At 50.3% G+C, this 26,587-nt stretch overlaps 1 protein-coding gene across 1 annotated transcript in view; it reads right to left on the minus strand.

Annotated features, from left to right (window-relative positions):
* Positions 1-26,587, minus strand: part of MYO18B (myosin XVIIIB) — a 231,417-nt gene that overhangs the window by 163,110 nt on the left and 41,720 nt on the right. Inside the window, exons 12-18 of the mRNA XM_069497098.1 lie at positions 19,766-19,939; positions 17,107-17,197; positions 14,733-14,925; positions 11,384-11,464; positions 9,205-9,349; positions 2,655-2,814; positions 588-771 (exon numbers count right to left, since the gene is read on the minus strand). Coding sequence (XP_069353199.1) covers positions 588-771; positions 2,655-2,814; positions 9,205-9,349; positions 11,384-11,464; positions 14,733-14,925; positions 17,107-17,197; positions 19,766-19,939 — 1,028 coding nt within the window. The remainder of the gene's footprint in view (positions 1-587; positions 772-2,654; positions 2,815-9,204; positions 9,350-11,383; positions 11,465-14,732; positions 14,926-17,106; positions 17,198-19,765; positions 19,940-26,587) is intronic.

Consider the following 26,587-nt stretch of genomic DNA (forward strand, 5'->3'; position numbering starts at 1 on the left):
TGAGGCCTAGAGAGGGCACTCGAGTGGCCCCAAGTCACGCAGACCACTAGCTGGGACTAGAACCCAGGACTTAGTCTCAGGGCTCTCCCAGTGTAATACACTGTGAGTGTCAGAATGTATCCTTCCCACGTCCCTGCCCCTCATTCGGGCTCAGCCTGACCACTGACCAATCACACGTCCTCATTTGCTAATGGATTCAGGTTCCTGGTCTAGGTAGCATAGTTAGATCCTTGCAGGACGCCTCTCCCTTACCCCAGGGACAGCCTAGAGGTGAGAAAGGCAGATGGGGCTAGTCTGGTGCTTATATCTGTCACCTTAGTCAGGAGGGCATTTGTCCCCAAGCCTCTCAACTCAGTACCAGTTAGCAGAGGCTGTGGCCTCAGGCTTGGATCGGCCACTTCCCAGGACTGTGACCACAGCCAAGTTTCTCTGCTGCTTGGAGCCGCCGTTTCGTCCTTTGTGGAGTGTGGGGGGTGGGGTCTGGGGCGTGCTGGGGAGGGTGGCGGTGATGCAGGGACTCATCGTCCGGGAGGAGAGGGCGTGTGGCAGCAAAGGCCACCACTCCACGGGCAAGGGCACCTGCTCACCATCTGCAGCTTGATCTGGGAGCACGGGGCCTTCCTCTTCACCGCGCCGAGGCTGCTGGCGAACGTCCTCCTCACCACGTGGCTCCTCCGCAGCGCCTGCTGGGAGGTGCCCTCCAGACCCGCCATGGCGCGGCACACGGGGGGCAGCTTGGCCCGGGCCTGGAACAGGCTCCGCAGCTCCTCCCTGGCAGGCGGGAGGGGAGGCAGGGGCGTTAGGAGGCTCTTGGGGAAGGCTCGCCCTGGGCGGGGGCGAAGGGAATGAGCCCACCTTAGCTCCTGCCCCTAAAGCCTCCCCTTGAGTCCCGTATCCCAGCTGCTCCCCTTCACTCACACTCCCTCCGCCATCGGGGCTTTGCTTCATGACAAACGCCAGCTCCTTCCTCGATGCCTCTCTGCCCCCTGCAAATGCCCTCTGCCTGCCCTGTCTTTGGATCCTATCTGCTTCTGCGGATATTCTGGTCACTTATACACCTGCAGCGATTCTACTAAGCCTGCGCTTTCTCAGAGCCCAAAATCGTCTTCTTTATCCCTAGAACAGGTCTAGACGGTAGCAGCTATGTGCTGTAGGGTTTAGGCAAGAATGAATGACTCGCAGGCCAAACAGGCTCTTCCTGGAGCTGCAAGATGATGTCCAGGAAATACCCAGCCTAAGTAACCTGCGCAGAGGGTGCCTTCCCTTAGCATCCCTGCGATGCACGGGTCTGAGATCAGTGGCATGGGCGCTGGCTCCTTCCATGTCTGCTCTGGAAAACCCATGCTGGGCCACCCTCTCCTCTGGGTCTGCTGTAAACCGGGCTCCTTAACAAGCCTCCTGCCACTTCACAGCACCAAAGCCTTCCTAGATCAGACATCAGAGCTTGCCGGCATCATTCCCATTTCTCACACTAGGAAACTGAGGCCCAGGTCATGCAGCTTGAAGGAGGCAAAAGCAGGATTTGAACACCTGCCTGACTACAAAGCTGTGCCACAGCCGCTGAATCCTGCAGCCTGGCTCAACTCTTATTCTAAGGTGGAGGAAGCAAAAAACCCAGAGGAGGGAACGTGACTGCCCGCCGTCACTCAGGTGACAAGGGCAGGGTGGGGACTCAATCCAGGTTCCCTGGCCTCCGCATTCAGTCCTCTGGTTCTCGCTAACCGTTCCTTTGCCCTGTCCCCTGCCTTAATCTCTGTTCAGGGGTTGTGTGTCCATGACCCTTCCTGGATTTGGGGTTTCCCATCAACTCTGCTCACAGTGTCCGGAGAACTCTCCAAGGATCACTTAGACTCAAGCTGTATCCTGGTTCTCTGCCACTTCTGTGCCGCCTGATCAAAGGCAAGCCACTTCGCCATTTGGGGCCTCAATTTTCTCATGTGTAAAATGGGGCTAAGGGGGTCCAGTGTTGCTGTAAGGGCGAAGAAGATACTTCTGAAGTGTTTCTTCTGATGCAAGGCACTGAGTGGGCCGTCAGTGAATGTCCCCTCCTCACCCTCCTGCCCACCCGAGACACCAGCACCTCCCCTCCCTGGGGGGCTCAGTTTCTACTCTTGTCTCCAAGCTCTGCCCTTGCAGGATCCCGGAATTGAACTTGGGAAAATACACACACAGACATGAAACAAGCCTTTTCCAACAACCCTATGAACTGAAGGCAGAGATTGCTGCGGGCCCTGTGCCAGCACTTCCGGAATGAGCCACCAGGGAACAAGATGAGCCTTTTTTAATGCTACAAAACATGTCATTTCTGTTTTACGACCCCCCAGTTCTAGGATGTCCATAAAAGTTGTTCCAGTCACATCATCTCCCAGACACTTAATGCAAAGGCAAAACGCCGAAATAAGAAGGCACAGCTTTTTAGCTTCTGTTCCACCTCCCCGGAAGGCCGGCCTTTCTCCTCGGCTGGGTTTGCTCGGGCCCTGGGGAGACATTGCACTGCTCCAATTCCAGTTATGGTTTTGTGTTCCATTATGCAGCGAAGGGACTCCTGGACCGGCCCTCCCTCACTGGGTCGCCGTGACTGCGTAGCCCAGGTGGGGCGGAGAACGCAGCACCTCAAATGCCCCAGCCCCGTCCCCAGCCCTGGCCAGACTCACCTTTTCGACTGCTGCAGGATCTGCGGGGCCTCCAGGGCGGAAAGGTTGGGCTTGGCTCTGTGCAGCCAGCCGGTGAGGTCGTAGCGCACGGGGTCCTGGCCCAGCTGGTGGGAAATCTCGCACTGCAGGGGCTGCTCACAGGTCCTCAGGGCAGAGGTCCCTGAAAACAGACACGGTGGCACGAGCGCTGGGGTCTGGTGGGGACACTCTGCAATCAGTGGTCACGCCCCAAAACACGCTTTTCCCATCTAAGTACGTTTCCAGGCTGCTAAAGCTAGCGAGGTTGAAGGCACCCACATGTCTCCCGCTTTGGTGAATCTGTGCACATTATTTCCAAAGTAGATTCCCTTGCCCCTTGCTCTCCTATATCCGGGATACCTGTTTTTCCCAAACACCGTCAGCACACGCACTCTGCCTGAGTTTCGCGCTATATATATCTCCGTGTACCACCTGCGCTGTGATTCACTGGATGTTTTCTTCAAGCGGATTCACATTTTCACAAGGACAGTACACTGATTTGAAAAGAAGCATTATATTGCGGGTTTGATGTGCAAGCTATGTTTATTTTCTAATATGCATGGAAGTAAATACATAAGGATTAAATATTGTAAAAATATTTGGTTGTGTGCCACCCAAAGTCATCTTGAATACCATCAACCAAATATAGGCACAGCATACTCTTGGGAGACCCTGGCACACACTTGGTGACAAGAGACAGAGTAGGAGAAATAAATAGGCTTGATCTTGGGAGAGAGAGAAAACCTGGGTTCCCCACCAGTCATTACCGTGCGAAAGGGGCCAAGCCATGCAAGCCTCTGAACGTCGGTTTCCTCCTCTGTAAAATGTGCATTAAATAATACATACCTCCCAGTGTGGCTTAAGGCTTAAAGGAGATAATGTGTGTCAACTATTTTGGTGCAGTACCTGGCAGAGAGTGGTCACTCAATAAGCAGTAGTGGTCGTCATTTAATCATTACGGCACTTAATCTTTCTAATGTGTATGGAAGTAAATACATAATGATTAAATATTTTTAAAATATTTAGTCATGTGCCGCCGAAAATCATCTTGAATACCATGAACCAAATAAATGCACAGGATACTCTTGGAAGACTCTGCATTTAACCCTTTACTGCCTTTAACCCTTTGCCGATGTTCCGGAGTCATGTTTACCTCCATATCCCTGGTGTTCACCGTCATGCTTGGGACGTGAACAGAGTCCGGAAGTGCTTGTGGGATGAATGAATGTATGAATGGTCATTTATGGTATCATTCTAACTGTCGCGATGCTCTTAGGTTGAGTTCACACATTTGGGATGGTTGGTGGTCCCCGCACTGGATGGCCTCAGGCTGATTATCATTTGGAGTGATCCTATCGTTTTGCTCCTTCTGTCTATTCTGGATGACATTGCTTTGCTTTCCTGTCCTGTTATTGTCAACACACCCACATGCATGAGGGTCTTGAGACCTTCTCCCAGATCCTAATTTGCTGCCTCTCACTTGCAGTGAGCTAGAAAACAAAGGACCTGCATTTCTTGGAACTCCATGCAAAATAAAGACAGTCTGAGAGCCTGCAGGCTTCTGAGAGCCTGCAGTTGAGGAAAGGGCATGGCTTCTGCCAACTGTTTGGCTCCTTAGAGGCCTCTGTGCTCAGTAGCCACTTGCCTCTGTGTCCCGGATAATTGAAGTCACCGGCAAAGAACACTTCTAGTTAAGTGAAGTTTTGCTGCATCGAGAGCCTTCCATGAGCCACTCACAGAGGTGCAGCCCTTGCCCTCAAGGGAGTCACCTTCCAATGGGAGAGGAAAGCATCCCTCTTGGAGCCAGATGACAAAGCACACAGCAGGTCCCCGATGTCCCCACAATGCTGCAGGTGTCAGTTTACACGGCTGCCACCCTACACTGAACTGGAAGCCACTAGAGGACAGGGCTTGTGTTGATGCGTGACGATGGTCAGCAGCTAGCACAGATCTGGGCTCGGAATGAGAACGCAGCAGCGTTGCGGGAGAGAGAAGAGAGGATGGTGACGTCGGTTAAGCCCCAGCTTCTAGCACTCTCCGCTGGACACGCTACCACGAGTGACTCCACTCAGTCCCCACTCTGGCTGGTGACGTGAGCATCTCTGAGCTGGTCTCTAGACGCTGACATTAAAGCTCAGAGAGACGAGGCAGCTCGGCTACTGTTGCATAGCAGGATGAGGACACAGGTCTGCGGGGCCCAAAGCCTGCCTCTGTCCAGGGTGCTGGCAGCGCGTGGCGATGCCACATTGCCCAGGAACTGTCCTGCAAAACAGCTCCGAGGTTCCAGGCCTGCCTGTTACCCTCATTCACTCCTTTCTCCCAGAGTTGGTTTTCAGGCCACAATTTTGTCCTTCAAAGCATTTCAAATGAAGCCTCCTGCTTTCAGAAGCCCTGTGGAAACTCCTGGGTTTAGGGCCTTACCCGGCATAGGTCCTTCACGGCTTCCGCAAGGCCCCCCTTGGCTCCCGCAGGTCACCGCCTGCGTTGATGAATGCCTGTCGTCTGAATGTCCCCTGGGGCTGGGCTCCCTGAGGGCTGACCCCAGCCCGACTGGCCCTTGTGGGGACACTCAGCAAACGTACCTTAGGTAAAGGTAAGAGGTCATAGTAGCTAACACTGGGTGACCCAGAAGGCCCCATGTGTCCTGGTTGACTGAGTGTTCTCATTAACTCAGAGCTAATCAGCTAATCAGAAAGCCCTAGAGGAAATGAACTTTTTTTTTTCCAACCAAAATGTCTGAATTAATGTGTCCGTCTCAGTAAGTTCAGGGCAAAGGACTTAATAGATTCTCTCCCTTGGGAACCGAGATCCTTATAGCATCCTGCTAGGGCTGTCTGTGATGGGCACCATCAGGCCTCAAGGAAAAGGAGAGGGACCACAAATCTAGCGGAATCCCCCTCTCCCCTCCCCAGCCTCGCCCTACAAGATGCCTTCTGCTTCCAACCCCACTTTCTGTCTCTTCTGCCTAAACGGCAGGATCCACAAAACATTCCATTTGAGAATTCCATTTCATTCGAACCTGGATCACTGAGTTTCCACATATTCATCAATTCCGTAACAAGTATTTGTGGTGTGTTTAATCGTGCCAGCTGTTTCGGGTGCCACCTCTGCAGAGGGTAACAGCCCAGCCCCCATCCTCAGGGAGCCTGCAGTGGCCCCGGGGGCAGATGGCCGATGGACAAGTGTGGGGAGCACCCTGGTGACCACCGCAGTGGAGAAGGGGAAAGCAGGGGAGGGAGACGGGAGCGCAGGAGGGGGACGGGTGGGTGTGATTCTACACAAGGTGGTCAGAGAGACCCCAAGACCCCAACATGCTGGAATGTGGGGGAAGGAACAGACCCCGCCAGGGCCCCCAGGGAGGAACGTGCTCGGCGTGTTTGAGCAGCAGCACACAGATCACGTGATGGGAACCAGAGATCGGAAGGAAAAATGCAGATGTCCCCTTGCCACGCTCAGGGCCCTGGGCAGACAGAAGCGCCCCTGCCCTCAGGGAGCTCACAGGGGGATGGGAGAATAGAGCAAAGGCAAGAAACACCCACAACGTCACAGAGCCTGGTGAGGGCCCCAAAGGGAATAGGCAAGGAGTTGTGACGGGGCAGTGGGGCTGCCCAGGGGACAGCTTCAGACAGGGCACAGAGACGGTCTCTGAGGAGGGTGACTTCAAGCAGAGAGCTGGAGGAGGAGGAGGAGGTGTAAATGCCTCTTTGCACACGTCAGATCAGCCGTCCTCACAGCGGCCCCCTGAGACAGGTTTTACCATGACGGCCGTTTTACAGAGAGGAGGTGAATTCCCAGAAGTCACACACAGTGCAACTGAGCAGCGAGCAGGGAGCCAGCTCCGGCCTCTGCGGTCCGAAGCCCCGGCTCTCCACACCCCTACCTCCTGCCTCGCCCACTCCCCGAAACCCCCTCTCCCGAGCCCATCACACACGCAGACAGGAGCCACTCTAGCCTGGAGAGGGGTCACGAGTCTGCCCGGCCTTTGGAGCGAGGCCATCTGGTTTAGTGCTCGCTCTGTGCTTGGCACCTACAGGGCCCTCGGAAGCCACCTGGCTTTGGTAAGGGACTGGGCACCTCCCTGTAGGGGGTGCAGTGAAGCCCTCGGGTCTGCTCAGACGAAGGTCTCCACAAATGACAGTGTCTGCCTCTCCTGCCCCCTTCATCCTCCTTCCCCAGCTGGCAAAGGGGTGACCTAAGTCATATCTTAGCACCTGGGTGGAGGGGAGTCAACCATCGCCCAGATCAAGTCGAATGCCAGGACCTCTCCAGGGTGAGGACAGTCCAGGGCTACATTGTGACTTTCTGGGCCCTAGGCACTTTTGCCATCACAGGCGTCTCCCTGCATAAAACACACACACACACACACACACACACACACAGACAGTCATGCATTGCTTAATGATGGGGACACATCTGAGCAATGTGTCCTTAAGTGATTTTGTTGTTGTGTGACCATCACAGAGTGTATGTACACAAACCCAGACGGTGCAGCCTACCACACACCTAGGCTACGTGGCGTGGCCTATTCCCCCTGGGCTGTGAACCCGCACAGCATGTTACTGCACTCAATACTGTGGGCAGTTGTCACACAATGGTAAGGATTTCTGAACGTAGGAAAGGTATAGTAAAAATATGCTAGTATCATTGTATGGGACCACTATGTGATTCATCACTGACTGAAATGTCATTATGCAGCACGTGACCGTATATACAAGGGCTGTCCAGAAAGTATCCAGCCATTGTTAATATGAGAACATATTGCATGGAGGGATATTTTGTGGACAGCCCTTGTATATGCACATATTTTATGACTGTTGGTATAAAGATAAATAGATTAATATTAATATATAAGTATATACATACTGACTGATGAGGGCTTTTTGTTGTCGTTTTCTTTCTTGAGACAGAGTCTTACTCTCTCACCCTGGGTAGAGTGCAGTGGCATCATCATAGCTCACTGCAGCCTCAAACTCATGGGCTCAAGTGATCCTCCTGCCTCAGTCTCCCGAGTAGCCGGGACTACATGCGTGTGCCACCGCACCCAGCTAATTATTTAATTTTTTTTAGAGACAAGGATCTTGCTCTTGCCCAAGCCGGTCTCGAACTCCCAATCTCAAGCAATTCTTCCATCTCAGCCTCCAAAGTGCCAGGATTACAGGCGTGAACCACTGCGCTTGCTCCCCTTCTACTTTTAACAGAATTAAGACTAATGAATGAAAGAGCCCACATCCTGGCCGCCAAAGCCAGTCGGGGCTGATAAGATCTCAGAGCATATTTGCCGACTTAAACGCATGGCGGGGTTTTAAATCCAGACCAGCCTTGTTTGGAATCTGCCTTCTGACACTGCTCCTCTGGGTGATCTTGGACAAGCATCTCTACCTCCCTGGAGCTGTCTCCTCCTTATCTTAGGGGTAAGAATATTTATCTCCAGACGCACGACAGAATCCTACCAGAAGACAGACATGAGGCCCTGAGCAGGCTGCCCTGCGGGGAGTACACACAGCGCTCCTTCAGCCCCTTAAATGACACAATCACATTCTTCATGCTGTCAACTTCCTTGTCCTCATCAATAAATTGCAACACTTTGCAGCTGGTGACAAAGCTCTGAACACACGTTATCTCGCCAAATTATGGTAGCAGAAATTCTAGAGAAAGAGGGGCCAGGGTGACTCCCTTCCATGTTACAAGCACATCAACTAAGACTATGAGAGGTGTGTTCAGTGTCACACAGGGGGAAGTAGGAAGAGCCGGACTTGAACTTGGGGCTGATGAATGCCAAATCCCACGATCTCTTGCTCCGGCTTGCCGTCTCCACCTCCCACCTCACTGCCCATCCTACCAATGTGACTATCACCGAGTGCTGTGGACTTGACCTGCTAAATACCTCCAGAGGCTGCCCACCTCCCTGGGGCAGGCCAGCTCCTCTCTCACCTGGACGGCTGCCTTCCTACCCTGTCTGCACACTGCAGCCTGGGTGAACTTTCCAGAACATGAAGCAGACCCTGCTTCCCACTGCCTGTTGTCCCTCGTGGCTTCTTGCTGTTCTAGGGTTAAGGCCAAAGTTTTTGCATCGCCAGCAAGGGCCTCTGTGGTCGGAGCCCAGATGATATTTCCAGTCTTGTCCTGCATCGTGCAACTAGCTCTCTGCTGGATTTACCTGCATGCATCTCCCTCTGGCTACTGGAGAAATTAGACCTGCCTGATGGCACCGTCACAGCCCAGTCTCGGGCTCACCGTAGTCATATGTGCTTAACTGTGAGCCTGTCTAGAGGACGCGGGCCACGGCAGGCTGGTTCACCACTGTATAGAACAGCAACCAGCACACAGCAGCTGCTCAGTGTGTTTGCAGAATGCATGACAGAATGAACACATAAATGACTCAAAGCACACACAGGCACATGTATGTGCATGTCTGCACTGAGAGCCTCTGTGCAGGCCTTGTCAGGGCCTTTTCCCATAGCTGACAAGGACAGATCCAATAACCAGGCTGGACTCAGCCCCCACCCCCACCGCCACCCCCTTGCTCTCTTACCTTCAGCCCCAGCTCCTTTCTTCTCAAAGGCCGCAGACAGACGCTCGAGGACCGTGCTGTCACTGGACCCCTCTACCCGGACCTCCTCGTCCAAGACGCAGAAAAGGCCCTGTGCATCTTCGGCACCTCCAGCTGGTAAGCGGACCTGGCGGAAGACCCAGCGTACACTGAGGGGCCCTGATGGCCTTCAGAGGCCGGTCCCGGACTTCTCTTCCCACCGACAGGGCACGGGGGCATCCAGGTCCCAGTGTCGAAGCCACAAAACTGTAACCACCTCTCAGTTGCAAGGGGTCTGAATCCTGCCTCTGTCCTCATCTCCTGTGTGACCTTGGGCAACTTACTATACCTCTCTGAGCCTTGTTCCCACCCGTGTAAAATGAAGATCGGAAATACCTTCCTGAGCAAGCTGTGGGGAGGATTACACAAGGGGAAACCTGTAAATTGCACATTTCTAGATACATGCAGGCGGCTGGTCTATTTGCGCACGGCCAGACATGAAAGGATTGATTCTATCTGCATCACTTCCTCTTAGAAGTCTTTGTCTTTCTCTCAAACTAAAATCTTAGGGGGGAAAAAAACAACAAGCACTCAAAGAACATTTCAGAGCAGAAGGTGAACTCGACTCAATAGCACAGACGTGGAATTTTAAATCTAGCTGCGAGCTTCAGAGAGCATCTAGTCAACCCTGTAATTTTGCAAATGGGAAAGAGAGAGGCCCGGGGACTTTAAAGGGCTTATCCAGGGGCCCACGGAGTTGGCACAACCGAAAATGGTGCCCAGTGGTTACAGAGGAAATGTAATACGCAGAGTGACCAACTGTCCCGGTGTGCCTGGGACATGAAACGTCCAGTGCTAACGCCAAGAAAGTCCTATGCAAACCTGGCATTTGATCACCCTAACTGGGAAATCCCCACTCCTTGGAGGCTCAGGGTCACACCCAGGGTCTCATGGAGAGTCACAGGGGCAGAGCTGGAACTGGATCCCAGGTATCCTGGCCCTTCACCTTGGCCTTCTAATTATTGGGGTTGAAACCGATAGCCGGCCCATCCTCCAAGGTAGCCCTTCCCAGCCACAGGACGCTGGCTCTACCCCACCCTTCCCAAGCAACACTGCTGCAGCTTGCTTCAGGGCTTCCACTTCCAAGGAGAGGCACCGATGAGGAAGCCTAGGGTTTGGGGGGCGGGGACAAACCAGAGAGATGCCAGCTAGAAGCACACACATGGCAAACAGCGGGCGGGGCTCACGCACAAGAGAGCTATTCAATGATAGGTGCAGCCCACTGCGGACTAAGAGAAAGCTTGCAAACTACTCCTGGTCAACAGGAGACAAGGAATGGAGAAAGGGGCAGCCCGCAGTGTCAAATGTCAGGAGAAATGCCACCTGCGGGGCACCTCCAATGTGCCAAGTACCGTGCCAGGTACGTGATGTGCAACATCTCACTGATGTTCACAACAACCCCAGGGAAAGTATCGTGCCCATTTTGGAGATAAGAAAACTGAGGCTCAGAGAGGTGAAGTGACGTGCTCAAGGTCACCAAGATTAGACCCAAGCCTGGCAGGGTCCACAGCCCAAGCACTTTCCCACCAAAACGTGAAGGCGAAAACAAAAGGTCAAGTGGAATAGTCAAGACAGTTCTGGGTTGAGCAGAGGTGCAGATCTGGGGTTACCAAAGTAAGTTCTGGGGATAGGGAGAGTGGGGTAAACGCTCAGGTAACCCCCAAACCAAAGCTTATTTGCCCCCCAGGGGATTCAGGGGCCTGGAGCCAACATCATCCCCATTCTTCACTCCCCAAGGGTCCCGGTCTCTGCCTGGCCACAGCATCTTCATCCAGACCCCAGATCTTTCCAGACCACAGTGGCTAGAGGGCCCTGCCCAGAGCCCCCAAACTCCCTTCAGCTCAGACCATGGGCCCGCAAGCACGAGCCTGTATTCTGACACAGAGTCAGTGCAGAGAGTGGTTCTCAACCTGGAGACGTTGACATCGCCAATGTCCAGGCCTCACCGCAGACCAATGCACACAGAGGTCTGGGGGCGGGTCCCAGACACCAGTGTTTCTAACAATCCCAGGTGCAGACAGCATTGAGAGCCAGTGGTTTGAAGACTCCAATCCACTGGTATTTCAGTAAGAAGGCCACGTGGCACCGGAGAGCCCCCTGGGCTGGCTGGGCCCCACGTTACCTGGGAGGCATTCTGATCCACGACAGCCACGGTGGCCCCTGGGGAGGGCTCCGGGAGGTCAAACCGCACAGGAACACCTTCCTGGAAAACCGCAGCATTTAAACGTTAGCTCCTTCAGCGAACTGAATGGAAAAGAAAACTTCTAGAGGAAAAGAAAGCAGTGAACACTTCCATCGCCCCTTGGCCTTTTCAAATTATTTTTTAAATTATAGTAAAATAGACATAGGGTGACATTTACCATTTTTAACCGTTGCTAAGCGTACAGTGCAATGGTGTCAATGACATTCCCGTTGTTGAGAAACCATCACGACCATCCATCTCCAGAACTGTATTCGTCTTTCAAAACCGAACCTCTGTACCTGTGAAACAGTAGCTCCTGTTTCCCCACTCCCCCAGCCCGACCCTTGGCCACCACCGTTCTACTCTCTGTCTCTACGATTCTGACTATTCTAAGTACATTGTATAAGTGAAATCAGGCATTATTTGTCCTTTTGTGTCTGACATTTCACTTAGCATAATGTCCTCAAGGTTCATCCATGTTGGACCATTTTGTCAGAATTCCCTTCCTTTTAAGGCTGAGTAATACTTCCTGGTGTGTGTATATCACTCTCAGTTGCTTGTTCATTCTTCTGTCAGTTGCAGTCCACACTTAGGTGGCTTCCACGTGTCGGCTATCGTAAATAACGCTGCTGTGGACACAGCTGCACAAATACCTCTTTCAGCTCCTGATTTTACTTCTCTTGCGTACATGCTCAGAAGCGGAATTGCCGGATCACATGGAAATTCTATTTTTAATATTTTGAGGCACGTCGTCCTGTTTTCCACGGTGGCTGTACCATTTTACATTCCCACCGATACTGCACAGAGGGTCCAATTCCTCCACATCCTCCCCAGCACTTGTTATTTTCCAGGTGTTTGTTTGTTTCGATAGTAGACATCCTAATGGGTGTGAGCTGGTGTCTGGGTGTGGTTTTGATTTGCATTTCCCTTATCCTTTGTGATGTTGAGCATCTTCTCGTGCGCATTTATTACTCTGCTTTGGAGAAATGTCTATCTAAGACAGTCCAATTTCCAATGGGGTTGGTTATTTGTTTTCTATCATCACTTCTTAGCCTCTGTAGGAGAAGAAAGGTTGTAGACTGACTTTCCAATAATGTCCTGATATCGTTCATCATGCGTGGTCATTAGCAATCATGCTGAGAGCTTTGTCAGATACTGATAATTCAGTACAAACTTTTTAAACATTTACTGAGGACCGAACAAGTACTGGGACGGGTGCTTGGTGCTGGAGGGAACAAGCGTAAACTATGGATAATAGTTGTCACATAAAAGAAACCAGAAATGTCTGGACAATGCTGTGCACAGAGATGTTCATCACACTGTTGTTTATAATGCCTTGAACTTGGAAACCACCCAGATGTCCACAGCAGAGTTAAGATCGAATCAAACATGACCACGGACAAGCATGTTTACTAAGACTTTGCACATGGAAGGAGGCGATGTGAATAACGTCATGCCATGAGAAAAATAGCAAACAACAAAACTGCATCTACAGGAAGATCAGAAATCTGAAGCAAATATAATATATTGAAAAATGACTGGTAAAATTCAGAGCAGTTGCCTCTGGATGGTGAGGCTACAGGAGATTGTATTTTTGGCTTCTTTCTATTTATATGCACTTTCAGTATTTTAATAAATAACACGAATTACTTTGATAATCAGAAATAAGTGAAATATTAAGGGGGAAAATACAATAGCTGCTAGCACATACTGAATGCTTAATACAGACTAGACCCTTTCTATCCTGATTCATCAAATGTCCAAACAGCCCCTTTAGGGAGTGTGGTAAAAATGATCATAAAAACAACCTCAGCTTTCTGCCCTTCCCACAGCCACACTATTTGCAGACTGACCCTGCAGCTTCCCTGCAGAAAACTGAGCCAGTTTTCCTACCCCTTGAATCAGTGCTCAGACTGGGACTTGCTGTGACCGATCAAACACAGTAGAAATGACCCTGTGCCGGGTCCAAGCCTCGGCCTCAAGGTGCCCTGCGCACCTCTGCCTGCCCTCTTGGAACCCGCTCAGCACCACGGCCAGCCGACCCCAGACACACGCGGGAGGCCAAGATCATCAGCGCCACCCACTTGACTTACTTCGGACCACGGGCTCAAGAGCCGTCCCAGCCAAGACCAGAAGAGCTCCCCAGGCTCCCCAGAGACTTAGGAGCAATAACCAAAGGTTTGTTATTTATTTCTTTAAATAACCCACTATATTTGGGGGTAGTTTATGATGTAACATTATTATAGCAAATGGTAACAGATACAAGTGTATTATTATCTCTATTTTCCATGTAAAGAAATTGAGGGTCAGAGAGGGCGAGTGACTTTCCTAAGGCCACACAGCCGATAAGTGACAGAGTTGGGATTGGACCGCAGGTCTCATCAATGTCATTTGTTTGAGATTCATTCATGTCGGTGTTTTCATTTCTATTGCTGTCTGGGATCCAGCCAAAGAAATGACCATACTTTCAATACCTATCGCTCTATTGATGAACAATATGAACACTTCTAATATTTTGCCATTAGTACTTGCTGGCGTCAGAGTGGTCACCTTCAGGGAAGAAGGCAGGAGCAGACATGGGGGGCCACAGGGGGTACTGGCAATGTTCTCATTCTCCCCTGGGTGATGGACACACACATAATGCTCGTGTGGATACATTCATTGAGCTGTATCCATTTTCTTTGCATTTATGCATTTTTCTTTGTAAATGTTACGTTTAAGTTTAAATATTGTTGTTAATGAGAAAAGAAGGGCTGGCAGGCACATGCCGATACATGTTTCCTGATTCGTATACACAGTTTCTCTCGGGTGCTCCTAGAAGAGCAATTGCTGGTTTATAGGGTTCGTGCCTTTCAACTTGGTCAGAATCGTCACCTTGTGCCGCAAAGGGGTGTGCAGCTCACTGCTCCCACCCACCCACAGGGCATGAGGGGCTTTCCGGGTCGGGGGAGATGCAGAACGACCCTTGGAGGAGGCTTTAGCTTGGGGAAAAGGGGAGTGGAGGAACAGGTCATCTTAAAGAAGGGACCACTGTGGGAGCAAGGCCTCGGGGAGCCCACGTTCCCTGGTGCGTCTGGACTGTGGGGTCAGGAGGCAGCGGGGGAGGCTGGGCTGCGGAGGGAGCAGCAGAGGTCTGGGGGGGCAGGCCCTGAGTAAGGGGTTTATTTCCCTCCCGTGAAGCAGACAGGTGAAGCTGGAGGCTCCGGGGGGCAGGAATCCCACCCCTTGCTGTCTGATCTCACACGCTCCTCCAGGCCCTGGTGACAACCCCGCTCTAGCCCAGCCGTACCGCTTGGTATCGCTCCAGCGTGGAGACAAAGGTCTGCTGGTAGAACAGCAGCTGCAAGCGCTCGTGGACATAATTGTGGCACAGCTCCTCGAAGGTGGCCGCCCGGTCCTTGCCCTGGTGCCGGGGGTTCTGAAAGCCCGGAGAGTCTACCACCATGATGGAAGCCATGGAGAGGTGGTGGGAGGAGAAAGATCTAGGGAGAGAAGAGACAGGCCAGAGACGGCATGGAATTCAAGACCCAGCTGGTCCAAGCCTTCCACTCCTCCCATCACAGAGATGGAGAAACTGAGGCAGCATGCTGGGTGGGTTTGGAGATCCAGCAGATCTGGTTTCAAAATCAAACTCACCACTTACAGGCTGTGTGACTTTGGGCAAGTTGCTTAACCTCTCTGAGCATGGGTTTTCTTAACTGTTAAAATGATGTTGAAGGTGAGTAGGCTGATCCCAGGGTTTGCAATGAGGATGGGAGGGATCAAAGTATAGAAGGCGCTTTCCACAGGCCCAAACAGGAGAAATGACAAGCTTAAGATCACCCAGAAAAGTTGGCTACAAAGACTAGGGCCTCCTTTTCTTTCCCCAGTGACACATTAAAATAGAAAAACAATTGTGTTTAGTGCTTCAGTCTACAAAGTTCTTTCAAGGTGGACAGAGCAGGGAGTATTCACATTAAAATTCAGGAGTTAAGCGACTTTGGAGCCAGTCACACGTGGGCTTCAACCCTCACTCTGCAACAGAGGGGCTGTGTGTCTTGGGAGAGTTGCCCGACCTCTCTGAACTCCCACCGTCTTAGCCATGAAAGCATTGGTGATGGTTACAAGCTCAAAGGCTGTTGTGAGGGTTGGACATGATAGGGCATCCACTGCCGCGAATGTGAAGTTTGTCACGTGGTCCGTGCTTGGTAAATGCCACCAGCCATTATTGCCATCAACATAACCAGCTATCAGCTGCGGAAGGCCCTTGGTTTGAACCTCGGCTCTTCCCTGTGACTTGCCAAGGTTTTCTACCTATAAACTAGGGTCAGTAAGAGCAGCTACCACATGGACACGCATGAAGATTAAGTCAGTTAATTCTACAGAAAGCCAGATTCCTACTTGGTGTTCATAGAGGCTGTGGTGGGTACCGCTAACATGAATATACCCATTTTACAGATGTGGGTTCCAAGAGCCCACACTATGAAGTAGCCGCCCATTCAGTGGCTCAGGCAGCCTCCTCTGCCAGCAGTTCCCTTCCCACCCCCAGTACTGCCTTCTCTAAGCACGCAGGAGCCGCTTGGTTTCGAGATAATGTGTCTGAGGTCTCAGATGGTAATTACTGTAGCAGTGATACAGTCGATTCTGTGTCCGCCACGACTTGGAGAAACCCCACTGCTCTGTTGCTACGCACCGGCCTCTTCCCTTTAGCAGGATTTCAGAAGCCTAATTACGCTTGCTGCTTTCGCTGAGGGGGAGGGAAGCCTTTGCCTGCGCTCCGGATTCGCCCTGCCGAAACTGCATAGAGCAGGGGGCCCCAACCTATGGCGAGTTGTGTCATTATTTCATTATATATTACAATGTAACAATAATAGAAATAAAGTGCACAATAAATGTAATGCACTTGAATCATCCCGAAACCATCACCCCCCCACCCCCACTCCCTGGTCCGTGGAAAAATTGTCTTCCATGAAAACAGTCCCTGGTGCCAAAAATGTTGGGGACTGAGGGCTTCCGAGGATGGGCTTGGTGCATTGCTCATAATGCTGGAAAGAAGGGGATCCTGGTGCCCGCAGCCCCGCAAATGAACTTCAGAGGCACAGCCTGGCCCACTCCAAACTTCTACCATGTTGCTCCCCCATTCCCCGCAAGAAAATTTAGAAAAATACAGGGATGAGAAAAATGTGCTGAGTTATTCGGGCACACTCGAAGGTACAAGATGAGAGTGTGGAACTGGGGTTGCACCCAAGCTGCCCCGCTCCATGCTTTGCTCTCCCCATCTGTACGATGGGCTCATGTGAGTGTTAAATGATACAAGGAACTTTTGACAATTAGTGCAGTCCCTGACCCTTAGCAGGCGCCCATAAGTCATTGGCTTTTATCACTGGTATTTTTGTAATCACTGTTGGGAAGACTTATTTCAATTCATTATTTCTTTTAATCCTCATGACAATCCCAGGGGATGAGCTATTTGTAGATGTGGAAAGGGAGGTCAGAGAGGTGAGCTGATATGCCGAAGTCACACAGCCAGTGAGTGGCCAAGGCAGACTTTAAAGCCAGCACTGCCACCTCAAAATCCCTCTCGCCAGCTCGAAAAATACCACCCTGCCGAACTGCCCGGTGCTTGAACTTATCTGTGCTCCCGCGAGAGGCCCACGTTGTGGCCAGGAAAAGGCCCTTGTTACCTGTTGATGAGGGAGACCACAGCTGCAAAGAGCTCTTGGTACAGGCCCGCGGCCATCCCCTCCACACACTCCACACCTGTCATCTTGAGCCCTGGAGTTGGAAAGATGAAAGGTCAGAATCCCTGGTCGAGCCCTGGCAGGGTCGTAAGGACATCACTACAGAGCCTCGGGGGCCACCCAGCTTGGGAAATTGCTCCTTTCCTGCCACACCCCTCCACTGCCGAAATTGCGTACCCAGGCTCTTAAGACAAAGGCCAAATATCTTATCAGGTCTGCAGGGTCCTGTGTAATCTGGCCCTACCTCCTGTCCTAAGTGCTTCCCTGTGCATCTCTCAGGGCTCAGTTCAAGTGCCACCTCCTCACGGAAGCCTTCCTTGACTACCACCACCACCGTGAGGCCAATTCCCAGCTCTCTCTATGGTATGTTAGCACTTACCATAGCATGATCTTCAGTATCGTGCTTATTTTATTAACCTGTGTCTCCCCACAGGCCCGGGAGTGCCCCGAAGATGGGGACTGTATAAATCCCCAGTGCCTGACCCGTAGTGGGCATTCAATGAATGTTTTCTGTTTCCTTTTTCTGATGGGAAATTTGGAGATTTTATATTCGAAGCCATAAAATGTTCATGTGCTGAGATTTAATAATTTCACTCCTAGGAATCTGTTCTCAAGAAACATTCAGAGAAACAAAGACTTCTGGGGACATAGGTTCTTCCAGTGGCTGAGTAAGTTGGTGAAAATCACTTTTTAAAAATGACTTGGATGTCCAGCAACAGCAAATGGGTTAGATAATGTGCAGTCCACCCTTACAAAGGTATGAAGAATATTGAATGAGACTGGAAAAGTGCCTAGCTATGACGGTAGCAGGGATGTAAAAGCTTACAAAACTGTAATTACAGTTGTCTCAATTTTGTTTAAACACACACACACATGCACACACCCACGCATGTGCATCCCATTAAAACAGCCAGCCTCGATGAGCGTGCACTGAACAAAGCAGAGTGAGGAGTGAGGGGCAGAGTCAGACCCCAAATCCTGACCCTAAAGCTTTGGTTCCAACCGCAGCACTGGAAACGCAGCTTCCAAACCGGCACACGCTAGCGCCCGGAGAGGTAGTTCTGCTTGTACATTCCAGGCAGCCGCTGCAGCCCTGAAAGCATTTCCCTCCTCACCTTTAACTCCACCCCCAATCTGGCCTGTTGCTAGGCAACCCACAGCCTCCCAGCACCTCTCCAAAGCCCGAAGGTCCCCTGCCTGCTGAATGCCTACCCTAGAGACCTCAGCCTGCGAGGTTAACTCAGACTCACAAAGCGCTGAGTGCGTGCGTGCCCGTGTGTGGTGCGCAGGTTCTTGCATATATGTGTGGTGTTTGTGTCTGTGCATGTATGTGCATATGCATGCTTGTGTCTACGCATGTATCTGTGCGTGGACAGTGTGTGATTGCGTGTGGCATCTGTACACGAGTGCTACGTGCATGTACATGTGGTGCACTGTGCATGTCTGTGCGTGTCTGTGCGTGTGCATGTGTGTAGTATGTGTGTGCATATGTCCCACGTGTGTGTGTGTCATAGAGGACACTTTCGAGCAAACCACAGCTCTCACGGGAACAGACATAGAGGCCGATGGAGTCCATGTGACATCAGCCGTCACGCCCAAGTCCCTGGAAGGTGGAGGCAGCTCCAAGGAGCCAAAGGGGCTCCAAGAGATGGTCCCCAAACACCGCAGCTCAGACAGTCCTGCTCACTAATCCCACACTCTGCTGCCTCAAGGACAGCCGCTCTTGGAAAGTTCTCGAGGCCCAGCCGAGGCTGCAGACTTGAGGCCCAGCAGACGCCCCCTTTGCAGGTGCAGCACGGAGCCCTCCCGCTTTTCCCCACATCAGTTCAAAGCACCCTCATTCCTCCAGCTGCTCAGGCTGAAACCCCAGAAGCCACCGTGATCCCCCACTTTCCCTTAGGGCCCCTGCTCTCACCCCCACTTATAAACCAGACCCTGAATCTGTCCACCTCACCCCATCTCCACCAGCTCTTCCCTAGTCACCTACCATCACCCATCACCTGGTGACATTTCTAGGTTCCAAACGGGTCTCCTGTCCCCCACTAACTCCCCAACCTTCATCCAGGCTGAGCAGCTTAAAGTCAAATCGTGTCATGCCCTGCTGAAGCCAGGGCATGGCTTCCCACAGACCTAACAAAAACCCTGGTTTACAAGTCCTTGCGTGAGCTGGCCTCCCACCGCGTGCACCCTCCATCCTCCTCTCCCACCCACACCCGCATCTTGGCCTCAGTTCTGCTTCTCCAACAGAAAGGTCCATCTTCCCCCGACATGGCACAGGCTCAACAAACATGAAATACAATGGAAATGCATCAGTCTCTTGGCCCTGCCCACGGTGTCCCGTCTCCAGAGCACAGGGCTCCCTCCCAGGTTTCCGCAGCCACCGTGACCGCTGGACAGAGGTGACTAGTAGAATATTAGCACCCCACAGGTAGGAACCACGCCCATTTCCACCCACAGTGGCCTCCCCTGCATCTAGCACAGGCTGGCCTAGAGCAGGCCCTTAATGAATGAGGCCCTAATGAATGAGTGAAAGCGTGCCGGTGTGTCCCCAGGGGCTGACCGAGAGGGGACCCGCCCGCCCAGGGAGGTAGCAGTGGGGTACCTGAGCTGCTCTCCTCCTCCTCCAGGCCCCGTCTGCTCGACCCAAACGTCACTTGCTGGATGATCTGCCGTAGGTGGTGCTTGAAGGTGGACGTGTTCAGCTCCTCGTACTCGCAGCCCAGGGCCTCGGCGGCGCGGTTTGCCCACTCAAAGCGCATGAACTGCTTCCGGCCCACTGCGCAAGGGACAAAGCAGAGGTGTGGCCATGAGGTCCTGGGAATGGGGCAGATGGAGCCCAAAAGGACCTTGGAGAATCCAGCTGTCCTCCCAATCTCCAGGCCACCCCCCACCCCCAGCAAAGCGGGGAGCCTGAACAACTGCCCAGGCCTGGGCCCTGGGGGATGTCCCCAGAGACTTGTTCCTCCTACTTCCTCATCATTTGCATTGTTCGCTTTTTCAAAGCAATTAAAAATATCCCGGGGAAGAAGCACTCTACATGTGGAATTGAGGCATGGTTAGTAGAAGTATGATTTATCTACCCACGTATCCATTTATCTATCCATCCACCCATCCACTCTTCCCCACCGTCCACCTCACTATCCATTCATTCTCCCCAGCCACACACCCAACCATGTGACCGGCCACGGCTTCTTCAGTGCATGTTTACTGAGGTCCCACTATGTGACAGGCACAGTGTCGGCCCCTGGGAAATCAGCGAGCAAGACAGACGAGGTGCCTGTCCTCATGGAGCTTACAGTCTATTGAGGGAGTGGGACCATAAACAGGTCAACAAATAGATCCAAAAGATAATTTCAGGAGAGAAAATCATAAAGTCTCCCACCACCAAGGAGAAAGTATTAATAAAACCAGGTGATGAGCTCAAGAGAGACCAAGCGAGTTGTTATGTACCTATGGTGGTCAGGGTGGGCTCTCTCTGAAGACATGATATTTGAACTGGGTTATGAAAGATGAGAGGGAGCTGGCCATAGACAGCATCATGAAAGTGCTTTAGAGGCTGAAGGAGGAGGCAGTGCAAAGGCCCTGCGGCAGAAATGAGCATGTCAAGGATGCCAGTGTGGCTGGAATGAAAGGGGGTAGAGGGAGGAACTGGATAGGGATGAAGAAGCCAGAGGCAGCCACTCTGTAGACTATCATAAGGCCATTGAAAATTAGCCATGAAGACTTTGTACACCATGGACGATGCTTACGGTTGAATGTTAAATGAAAATCAGAGGAGAAAACCATACCATAGTATGATGTCAAATGTGTGAATCAGTCTAAACTGTTGTGAAATATAATAAAAAGGTCACCATTAAGAATCACGGCCGGGTAAGGGAATACTTGTATTTTCCAGATTTTCTATCGTGGTTGAGCACTAATTTTGTAATCCAAATAAAAATAAATGACTTATTAAAACACATAGCGGTGCCATCCTTAAAACATTTTTGCCAATAAATACATGCTCAAATACAAAAAATGCTCAACATCACTAATCATCAGAGAAATGCAAATCAAAACCACAGTGAGAGGTCATCACACCCCAGTTAGGATGGTTTTTATCAAACAGACAAAAAGTAACAAATACTGATGAGGATGCGGAGAAGAGGGAACTGTTGGTGGGGATGTAAACCAGCACGACCACTATGAAGAACAGTATGGAGGTTCCCAAAAAATGACAAATGGAACTTCCATACAATCCAGCAATGTCCCCACTGGGCATTTATCTAAAGGAAAAGAAATCAGTATTTTGAAGCGACATCTGTACCCTCATTTTACTTCGGCACTATTCACAATAGCCAGGATATAGAATCGACATAGGTGTCCAACACAGATACAATATAAAGAAAATCTGATCGCTATACACAATGGAAGAGTATTCAGCCATAAAAAAGAATGAAGTTCTGTTATTTACAGCAACATAGATGGGACCGGAGGACATTTTGTGAAATAAGCCAAAAACAGAAAGTTAAACACGGCATGTTCTCACTCCTATGTGGAAGTTAAAAAATACTGATCTCATAGAAGTGGAAAGTAGAACAGAGGATACTAGAGGCAGGGAAGGACAGTGGAAAGAGGAGATAGGGAGAGATTTGTTAAAGGATACAAAATTACCACTAGATAGGAGGAATAAGTTCTAGTGTTCTATAGCACTGCAGGATGACTGTAGTTAACAATAATATATTATATAGTTTCATAGCTAGAAGGAGGATTTTGAATGTTCTCAACACAAAGGCATGATAAATGTTTGAGACAATGGACGTGATTTACCTTGATCTGATCACTACACATTTTATATATGTGTGTGTATATATATGTTTATATTTATATATAATCACTGTGTCCTATATATATGTACATTATATGCCAACTTTAAAAAATAAAATTAAAAAAAAATCAGAAACACTTTCTCCCATCTCTTACCTTCCCATAAATATTTCCTTCCTTGAAATAAGAATCACAGCTACCAACAGGACTTAATCCTTCAGAAAGAGATTGTGAGGGCCCAATTCTTCAAGCAGACATCTTAAAAAATCCATCTGTTTTACGGCAAAATTAGAAATTTGGAAAAGGACTTTATCCGGGACTTCAACACCACCCAAGGAGGAGGAGCTCTGGCCGCAGCCACTGAGGGCATCACAATAGCCACGGCCTGTGGACCGTCCTCCTGCACGCCCATTACTCTGCACAACAGCATCATGCTATTATCCTCATTTTGTAAACTATCCCCATGTCACAGATGATGAAACTAAGACTCAGAGAAGGAACATGGCTAATAAAAAAAAGTCCTGACACTCAAAAATGATGAAGATGATGATTGTGATGATGGTGATGGTGATGATGGTGATGGTGATGATAATGATGGTGATGATGGTGATGGTGATGGTGATGATGGTGATGGTGGTGATGGGGTGATGGTGATGATGGTGATGGTGGTGATGGGGTGATGGTGATGATGGTGATGATGGTGATGGTGATGGTGATGATAATGATGGTGGTGATGGTGATGGGGTGATGGTGATGATGGTGATGATCATGGTGATGGTGATGGTGATGGGATGAGGGTGATGGTGATAATGATGGTGATAATGATGGAGATCATAGTAATAATGGTGATGATGATGATGGTGGTGATAGCAGTTACAATGTATTCTATAATCTTACTCAATATGGCATCTTTGTTCAGCCCATGGCTTTTGGAGTTAGAGAGCCTGCATTAGAGTTCCAGATGTGACACATGGAAAAAGCTCAATATTTATTAGTTGTAATTTATTATATTAATATTCTTATGTAATCTTCACAAGAGTCCTAGAAAGCACTAGAATCATTTCCATTTTATAGGTGAGAAAACCGACTCAGAGAAGTCACCAGAAAACAGACGGCTACTAAGTGGAAGAACTATTCCTTCACCAAAATCAGTCCTTCAAATTACTACCTTTAGGAAATTTGCCATATCCTTGTGACCCTTATTTTCAAGAGACTCACTTACCTTTTTCACTTAAATACATTGCAAAAGGAAATGTTATTGTGCGATCTTAAATGAAAATTCATTATCACCTGTCATGAATAGAAAGTAGAAATAAATGCAATATAAGCACAAAAATGTCATTAGATTCTAATTAAATGCTATTACCTGTGAGCCTAAAGTCTGCTCGCTCTTTGTTCAAAAGGGAGATTAGCAAGTATTAGAAAGAGGCGTTAAAGCCTATTAGCACTAAATGAGAATTTCTTACTCCTGTGATGGGGACTGAAAGTGAACTCAGTAGGAGATGACTGTGATTATGGTGGTGGTGTTGATGGTGATGATGATGATGGTGATGGTGGTGATGGTGATGATGGTGATGGTGATGTTGATGATGGTGGTGGTGATGGCAATGGTGATGATGATGTTGGTGATGGTGATGATGATAGTGATGGTGATGGTGATAGTGATGATGATGACGGTGATAGTGATGATGATGATGGTGAGGTGATGATGGTGATTGGTGATGATGATGGTGATGGTGATTGGTGATGATGATAGTGATAGTGATGGTGATGGTGATGATGGTGATGATGGTGGTGATGATGATGATGATGGTGATGATGGTGATGGTGATGATGGTGATGGTGATGGTGACAGTGATAGTGATGGTGATGATGGTGATGGTGATGATGATAGTGATGGTGATGGTGATGATGGTGGTGGTGATGATGATGATGGTGATGATGGTGATGGTGATGATGGTGATGGTGATGATGGTGATGATGGTGATTGGTGATGATGATGGTGATGGTGATGGTGATGATGGTGATGATGGTGGTGGTGATGATGATGATGGTGATGATGGTGATGATGGTGATTGGTGATGATGATGGTGGTGATGATGGTGATGATGGTGGTGGTGATGATGATGATGGTGATGATGGTGATGGTGATGATGGTGATGGTGATGGTGACAGTGATAGTGATGGTGATGATGGTGATGGTGATGATGGTGATGATGGTGGTGGTGATGATGATGATGGTGATGATGGTGATGGTGATGATGGTGATGGTGATGATAATGGTGGTGATGGTGATGGTGATGATGGTGATGATGGTGATGATGGTGGTGGTGATGATGATGATGGTGATGATGGTGATGGTGATGATGGTGATGGTGATGATAATGGTGGTGATGGTGATGGTGATGATAATGGTGGTGATGGTGATGGTGATGATAATGGTGGTGATGGTGATGGTGATGATAATGGTGGTGATGGTGATGGTGGTGGTGATGGTGATGATGGTGATGGTGATGATGGTGGTGGTGATGGTGATGGTGGTGATGGTGATGGTGATGATGGTGATGGTGATGATGGTGATTGGTGAGGGTGAGGAAGCTGATGGTGGGTAATGTCCTGTCCTCCTCCTGCCCCACCACCCTCCTTAGCTGCTCTCTAAAACAGGGTTCTCAGTGGCAGTGACCTTCCCGGCCTTGATAAGCTGGGAGAAGTCATGAAGGAAATCGGCCATTGCTATTTCTGAAAAGAGGAGTGGTAAGTGGACTCTGGCTGAACTTTCTGAATCCTGCCTGACGTCAGGGGGATACGTCCAGGTGCAGCCGGGACACACCCTGCAGGTGCAGGTAGACACACGGAGGGCTTTGTCAGGAAAATGTGTCTCCTGCACCCAGCTCCCTGAAGGCTGGCCAGCACACAAAGTCCAACCCCATGGCTTCCTTGATCTTTGCCCAGACATAGGCAGTGGCCATCGCCTTCCCGAGGAAGGTCGAGAACCCTGCGTTGGCACCCACGGCAGGGAGAAAGGCAACTGGGCAGTGACGTGGGTGATGGACCAATGAGGATCTGGGTCTAATCCTCGTGCCGGCCATTCCAGCTGTCAGCCTTTCAGCCAGCTGCACAGCCTGGCTTGGGGGAAGGGGGTCATGAACCCTTCCTTGCCCTGGCCCACTCCAGAGGGGATCGCACGTTCTATCCCGGTGCTTTTGTCTCCACTCACCTGGAGGCAAGGAGACTGTGCCCAGAATGATCCCAAAGCTAAAGGTGCAGAGGTGACCGCTGGTGTGTGGTTTTGGTCCCCAGCCATGTTCCCGGCTGCTGGTGGGAAACAGGTCCCCAAGGCAGGTCGGCCCACAGTTCCCGCCTCCCTTCCCCATTTCCCCTCCCCACTCCTCTCTTGGCACTTCCTGGTATCACCCCCCACAAAAACGCCTTGGCTTTGAACCCCCGTGTCAGCGTCTGTACCCGCTTCGAGGCGCTAAGGGGAGGAGGCCATGGCCACGCTTAGCACGGTTTGGTTGGCCAAGGGAAGGCTCTCGAAAAAGCAGCTGATGTCTGGGCTCATGGCTCTTTCTCTGCCTCTTTGTATATTCCTCAGAAGCCATGTGCACGTCTGGGGTGATGCCAGGTTCCAGCCAATGTGCTACCGAGGACAGGGCTGAGTCAGTAACTCTCTGGGTGGCAGAAGGGGTGTGGAGCAGGGCAGAGCAGCCACAGAGCTGGGGGTCAGGGTCCCCCCAACGGCGCACCTCCTAGCAGTCATTCCATGGGACAGTCACCGGTATCACTGGGAAAAACGAGTTGTGTATCCTATCAATTTGGTCAATGCCTGGCTAAACAAGTTTCTTAACTGCAGGACTTCTCAAAGCCTTTAAAGTATATCTTATGAGTCTCTAAGAAGGGGACGTTCTGTTCAGATTTATTGGTCCTCTGAATGTTTTTACAGAGTCTTTGCAGGTCTAATGTTCTAGGAGACACTAGTTTAGGAAAATACCGGTTTAACTGAAAGGGCCCGCACCTAACCAGGTGACTCTGGGCAAATTGCCACGCTTGAGTCACTTGTCCAAGGTCACTCTTGCTGTAAGAGCCAGGCTGGGATTTGAACAGAGAAAACAAACAAAGGAGGAATGAGAAAAAGAAGGAAAAAGAAGGAGCAAGGGAAAGTAATGGAACTGCAGTTACCGAGATGCTCACATCCACCTGCAAAGGCAGGTTTTTTTTTTTTCTTTTCCTTTATGCTCAACACAACAAAAAGTAGAGAGAGAGAGAAAATAACATAGCTGTTTTTCCCCACGCACCATGAGTTCAATTGCTATCAATTACTGTGGCCTCCTGTATTTATTAATAACCAAGTTATTTCTCCTTCCAACAATAGCCGTGCTGTGGCTGAATTACTCAACATTATGTGACTTATTTATAATGCTGGTGCATCTGGCTCGCATTTCCTCACACTGAGGTTTACAATTCCGAGGCCCGTGAAGAAGGAAGTCTCCTGTAGAGAAGAGATAAGTCTAAAAGGCGGAAGCGGCTGCAAGAAAAGGCACCGTTCCGCAGACAGACTGCCTGGGTTCAAATCCCACCTCCACTGCTTAAAGCCGTGTGACCTTGGGGAAGTCATGTC

Source organism: Eulemur rufifrons, chromosome 21, assembly GCF_041146395.1.
Source record: "Eulemur rufifrons isolate Redbay chromosome 21, OSU_ERuf_1, whole genome shotgun sequence".
Taxonomy (NCBI): Eukaryota; Metazoa; Chordata; class Mammalia; order Primates; family Lemuridae; genus Eulemur; species Eulemur rufifrons.